General features: G+C 34.1%; 1 protein-coding gene across 1 annotated transcript; it reads left to right on the plus strand.

Moving 5' to 3' along the window:
- Nucleotides 1-5,086, plus strand: LOC120772970 (probable cytochrome P450 9h1). Its single transcript, XM_040101877.1, has 4 exons — nucleotides 1-290; nucleotides 3,343-3,850; nucleotides 3,904-4,570; nucleotides 4,643-5,086. The coding sequence occupies exons 1-4, from the start codon at nucleotides 82-84 to the stop codon at nucleotides 4,810-4,812; spliced, it is 1,554 nt and encodes a 517-aa protein (XP_039957811.1). The 5' UTR covers nucleotides 1-81; the 3' UTR covers nucleotides 4,813-5,086.
- Nucleotides 5,087-6,166: the final 1,080 nt, after the last annotated feature.

The raw sequence follows: 6,166 nt of genomic DNA on the forward strand, positions 1-6,166 counted from the left end.
CTCGCTCCGTGCGGTGTTTATAAAGCTTCGATCGCTTTATCGTTAGAAAAAAAATACAATTAATTATTTGCACACTCACTGATGGCTCTCGTAGAAGTTCTAATTCTTTTGACACTTGTTGTGTTTTTATTTTACAAGTGGAGTGTTTCTAAATATTATATATTTCGTGATCGAGGGATACCGCACGACCAGCCAACTCCTTTGATTGGAAATTTAGATACCAAAATTTTCCTGGGAAAATCATCTTTCATAAAATTTATTATCGAACGATATCAAGCTTATAAAAACAGGTGAATTTATAAACAAATGTTCGTTTTTGTTTGGCTATAATATCAAAAGCGATAAGTGATTATACATATATAGTATATAGTACATACATAAGTAGGTACATCACAGTGTTTCAAAAAGGTACAACCCCTACGAGTTACGAAAGAATTAAACATCCATTGTTCGATTAAAGATGAATCGATTACAATCAAATTGCTAAATTTTAGTTCGCGTCAGCTAAAATTTTATTTAAAAAATCTTCAAATGAGTGATACGTAGTCATACATTAATATACTATACTAGAGGACCCGCCCGTGTTTTACTGTGGCTGATACATAGGTAGTACTACTAATACCATCTATATGATTTCTATTAGTTAGATGATAAGTATTAGTTAAGGAATAATCACATTTTTTGGTGAAGCAACAAAAATGAATCAAAAAGCATTTCGTGCGTTAAGAAAGAATTGGTTTTTGGGGTAAAAATACTATTGAATTTGGGCTGTGCATCAGAGAAATCAATCAAGTCCAATCGATTGTCAGCCTGGTGGACTGCATATTAAGAAACGGTTCTCAAGCGTGGAGAGACAAAAAAATCGGCTGGCAAGGTTATGGCATCAGTCTTACAATGCTTCGAAAAAATGTCTGTATATCTCAAATTTTAATAGACCTTTTTATCAACACTTCAGTTATGCCGCTATTTTTTTATGCCAGATCTTTTGCAATTTTAAATTACCTGTCAAGATACCCCCTCCAATAGTTAGCAGGTATGAAAAAAATGTTATAGCTACCCATAGATGTATTGAATCACCCAATTTATTACTTATTACTTTGGCATCGTTTTGTTTATTGCACGTTTACGCCAATTTAAGGTTTGAATATTGGATACTGCGATGGTAGCGCAATCTATCGGTGAAACATTCCAAAATTAGCAATTGATTACAAGTGAAAAATTAATTTAAAAAAACATTTTCCAGTGGACCAAATTGTGAATCTAAACCATTCTCGAATCTCCTTGAACACACACAAAAAATTTCATCACAATCGGTCCAGCCGTTAAGAAGCAGTTCAATTACAAACACACGGTCAGAAGATTTATATATATATGTATCATAAAGTTATTGAGTTAATGTTCAAAACGTCATTCAGACAATCGAAATTCTTTATATTAGGGATATGAGATTTAGACTTAAGCATATACCAATTCCATTCTAATTCAGCCCCATACAATTTTTAAGAAGTTTGTCCATTTAATTTCGTCAAAATATCACATTTTGACAAATTTGAACGGTTTAATTCAGGTGGAAAAACCGAAATCATTATATGGGATGTTTTGGCGACAGAGAAAGCGACGGACTGATTGTATTACTTTGGACATTACTCAGGTATACTTAAAACATATTTTCAAGAAATTTTCTAAATACTACTATGAGGAAAAAGTAGTGAGACTTATAATAGTGAGACTCATAATTTTAAAACTCTTAATTTATTCAAAAGCACTCACAGAAATCCCCATTGGCCCCAATATACTTGTGCCAATGTTTTTTCCAATCCTCGTAACAATTATTACTTAATAAAATCAATTTGTCGTTTAATGTCTTCAATTGACTCAAAACTTTGTACAAAAAACTTAGCATGGTAGTTTACGTCTATAAATTGTCGAATTCGGACCATAACTTTTCAAGCCCCCAAAGATCGTACATGTGGACTGCGATCTAATAGCTGATATTTTACCAAAATATATATGTATAAGCAGTTTAATTAATTAAGTAATTAAAGGCAACTGGCGATTAAATGGTTGTGTATCACTCAGAATTTCCCGTTCTGCGTTTTTCTTATGATATGGTTGCGATATGTACAGTTTTTCCAAAAAAAAAGCGGGCACCCATATTCTTGAAATTACTTTATGCGCGAACAACTTTTACTGGATTCGGCTCATTTCAGCCATACCATCGACTGCTGTTTATTTTCGGCGTCATCCACGTTCATCATCTGTGACGATTTCATAAACGTATTTCGAAGCCCTGCTATCGTATTTTTTAAACACTTCTCTCGACCGTGGCGATCGTTTTTTGAGCGATTGACAAATTTTGTGAGATCCAGCAAAAAAAAATTTACAATGAAATGTTCATGCAATATTATATGTATACTGATTTCATTAATGCCTATAGTTGTCCAAATCTCACGATAGGTCACAGGACAATTTGGCAATATTATTTTGAGCACAGCATCAATTGTTTCCGGAACAGCAACTGATTTTGGATGAACTTCATGAAATCCCTCTTGGAGTGATCTGGGACCTCGATTGAATCCACCATACCATCGATAAACAGAGGTCTTTGATTAATTTAATTAAAAAACTTTGCGATAATGGATTGAGTTGCCAGAATACAGCACAAAGTTGCCAAATCGCGAATAAAAGGGAATCTACATATGAGAATTTCAGCTTTCCTGGTTGGCTTTAGGGTATAAAGAGCTGGCAATTTGTAAGATATATTGTCAAAATTTAGGAAAAATAAAATATTAGATATACCACACCTTAATTGATCAAAGATTTGTGTGATCAGTGTGTGACTGAGTGAAAAGGTTTTTACAACCTAACTTAGCCTTTCCTTATCTGTTATTATTTACATTTGAATAAGAACTAGCCCTCGTGACAAGTTATACAGAATATGCTAGTTTTTTTGGGCTTGAAATCTGAATTTCTGAAAATTGGACAATGATATTGTTATTCGTACAATCTCTGCCGAATATTGTAGAAATGACATATGTATCTCACTTGTACGATTTAAATTAAAACCCCGCTTTTGTCTCAACCTGTTAGTAATTCATTAATGTTTTTGATATGTAGTATGAAGATTGATTCGATTTATCGATAATGTCGATTAGGAATGAGTTACGTCTAAAACAGCGATGTTTAACTTAATGTTTGAAATAAAATATATTAGTAAAGAAATGCTAGAATTCAGAACTCATATAATAAATCATATATAAATAATAATCCACCAATTGATCAGTAACGCTATTGATAATTTGAAAACTGGCACATTCTAAAAGTATTTTTGACTATATCCAGTAAAATTTATGGAATTTATTCGATGCGTGATTGCAACATTTACATTCGTGACTTGGAACTCATCAAAAAGGTGGGTATAAAAGACTTTGATTCATTCCCAAACCACAATTCTGTTGGAGGAGAGAGTGGCGAAACATTTTTCTCGAAAAGTTTGATCGTTTTGAAAGATCAAAAGTGGCGGGAAATGCGAAATTGTTTGTCACCCGCGTTCACGGGAAGCAAAATGCGTTTGATGTTTACGCTGATCAACGAATGTGTGATTGAAGCGGTTAACTATATCACCAGTGAGATTCAAGCGAGTGGCAATAACGATGTGGACATCGAAATGAAAGATTTTTTCACCCGATTCACAAATGATGCTATTGCATCCACAGCATTCGGCATACGAATCAATTCATTCAACGATCAAAACAACGAGTTCTATCGGACCGGAAAAGCGGTTACTGAGTTTACTGGGCTCGTTTTATTTAAAGCTGTTTTATTTGGACTTGTTCCGAAAGTAATGAAGGTAAGTTCCACACATTTTAAAAATGGTAATTTATGATTGGCTCTGTCTTTCAGGTGTTACGCATAAAATTGTTTGATGACAAAATTCTTAATTACTTCAATCATTTGGTAATTGATGCTATGAAATACCGAAAGGAACACAGAATTGTACGCCCCGATATGATACACCTATTGATGGAAGCTAAACAGCACTATGAAGAGGAAGCATCGAATTTGAAGGGAGAACATGCTGAATTTACTGATGAAGACCTTTTGGCTCAGTGTACGCTCTTCTTCGTTGCCGGATTTGAAACCGTATCCGCTTGTTTGTGTTTCACAGCGCACGAGTTGCTTGACAACCCCGAAATTCAAGATAGACTTTACTCAGAGATTTTGGATACGCAAAATTCACTGGACGGAAACCCCTTAAACTACGATTCACTTATGAAGATGAGGTATATGGATATGGTTATATCGGAGTCTTTGCGAAAATGGCCTCCAGTAACCATTACAGATCGTATTTGTTCTGCGGATTATAGTCTTAAGGATGACGAAGGAGGTTTTATTGGTGAAATTAAAAAAGGAGACAATATATTTGTACCCATAATTGGCATTCATCGTGATCCCGAATACTATTCTAATCCGAACCAGTTTGACCCCGAACGATTTTCTGATGAAAATAAAAGTAAAATTAACCCAATGAGCTATTTACCGTTCGGTGTGGGTCCTAGACTGTGTATAGGTAAGAAGATATGAGAAAACATCATCACCAATATGCTAATTTCATTAAATGTTTTATGAATATGCTTATCAGGAAATCGGCTGGCACTGATGGAGGTCAAGGCAATTATTTACCATATTATCTTGAATTTTAAAATTGCGCGGACAGAGAAAACATGCGAAAACCTAATGGAGTCCATTTCCGGATTCACCTTAATACCAAAAGAACGCTTTTGGATGAAATTGGTTCCAAGGAACTCTTAAAGTTATTCATCTTTCTTTTTATATGAATTCCATTAAATATGTCATTTAAAATAATGTTTATTTGTATGAAGGACTTCAATCAATTGCCTAGCTTGGATAATTTCGACAATAGACACCATTTTTTGGTTACCATCCGGGAGCACAATGGACCTAAGCGCCTCCCTTTTCGAGCAACCAACATTTTCTTTGGTTTCTTACTTCCTCAACTTATTTTGCAAAGAAGTTTCAAGATTTCATAATGTTATAAATCTCAATACAAATAATATGAAGTTTAGACTCTAAACCATTTTTTCTGATAAAGAGGGAACGAAGTCTCACATTCAGCTGAATTGATGGATTGATAACACAAAGATTTTATGGGGCTTGAAAGGATGGCATATTATTCTCCAATCCCCGTTCTTTTTAAATATGTAGTTATGCAGGAGCATCGTCGATTGTGCAATGCAACAACTTCAAGCAACAGCACAAAATGCACAGGAAATGCACTTTTCATATACGCATACACAAGAATGTTGCAAGATTACACTGAAATTTAAGGGATTTCTCGATTTTTTTTATTTTGAAATTAACTAATCGGCCGTATTTTTTTATGAGAAGTAAAAATTTCAAAAAGATTATTACTCTGCGGGAAATTCGTTATCTCGCTATGGAAGTTTTTTCTGTTTTTTTGAAATTTGGCAAAATGGCAGCGGTTTGAACAAATATTATCGAATTTGGCCCTTTTTTCGACAGTTTTTCGTAGAAAAAAAATAAAAAGATTTCAGAAGAAAAATAAAAGCTTCCATAGCGTGCTAGCGAATGACGTTAAAATTGTTCTCTCCAAATTCGAACTAGATATCTGCATTTGAGAGTGAAAACCATTCTGAGAAAACCGCGTTTGAAGATTGGAGTCGCTATGTTCCCCACTCTCTTTCCTTTCTACAAGAAACGCTGTAGCGTCTGAAATAATTTGATTTTCGATAATGAATTTGAGAGAATGTTTACTACAGTTTTTAATATCCGATAATGCAACAAAAAGAAATCGATTTCTCGAAAATTTCACACTGAGACGATCCCTTAAGACTAAACTTATATAAAACTTCCTTCACCATAACTATGATATAACATACATAGTAATAAAGAATCGTAAAATAATACAGCAATACATCCAGAAGAGCTGAATATAATTGGCTGAAATTGGTTTAAAAACATTTCTATTGTTTAAAGTATTTATTTCTTGGTGTATAATCTGGTTTAATCTACTCCCTACTACGCAGCTTTAATTGCACGTGAGCAGCTGCCACTCGACAACAGGATACCAAATTCAACTCTACGAGAGAATATCGTCCAGCTACCGCAGGCAATTGCGTATATT

Source organism: Bactrocera tryoni, chromosome 3, assembly GCF_016617805.1.
Source record: "Bactrocera tryoni isolate S06 chromosome 3, CSIRO_BtryS06_freeze2, whole genome shotgun sequence".
Taxonomy (NCBI): Eukaryota; Metazoa; Arthropoda; class Insecta; order Diptera; family Tephritidae; genus Bactrocera; species Bactrocera tryoni.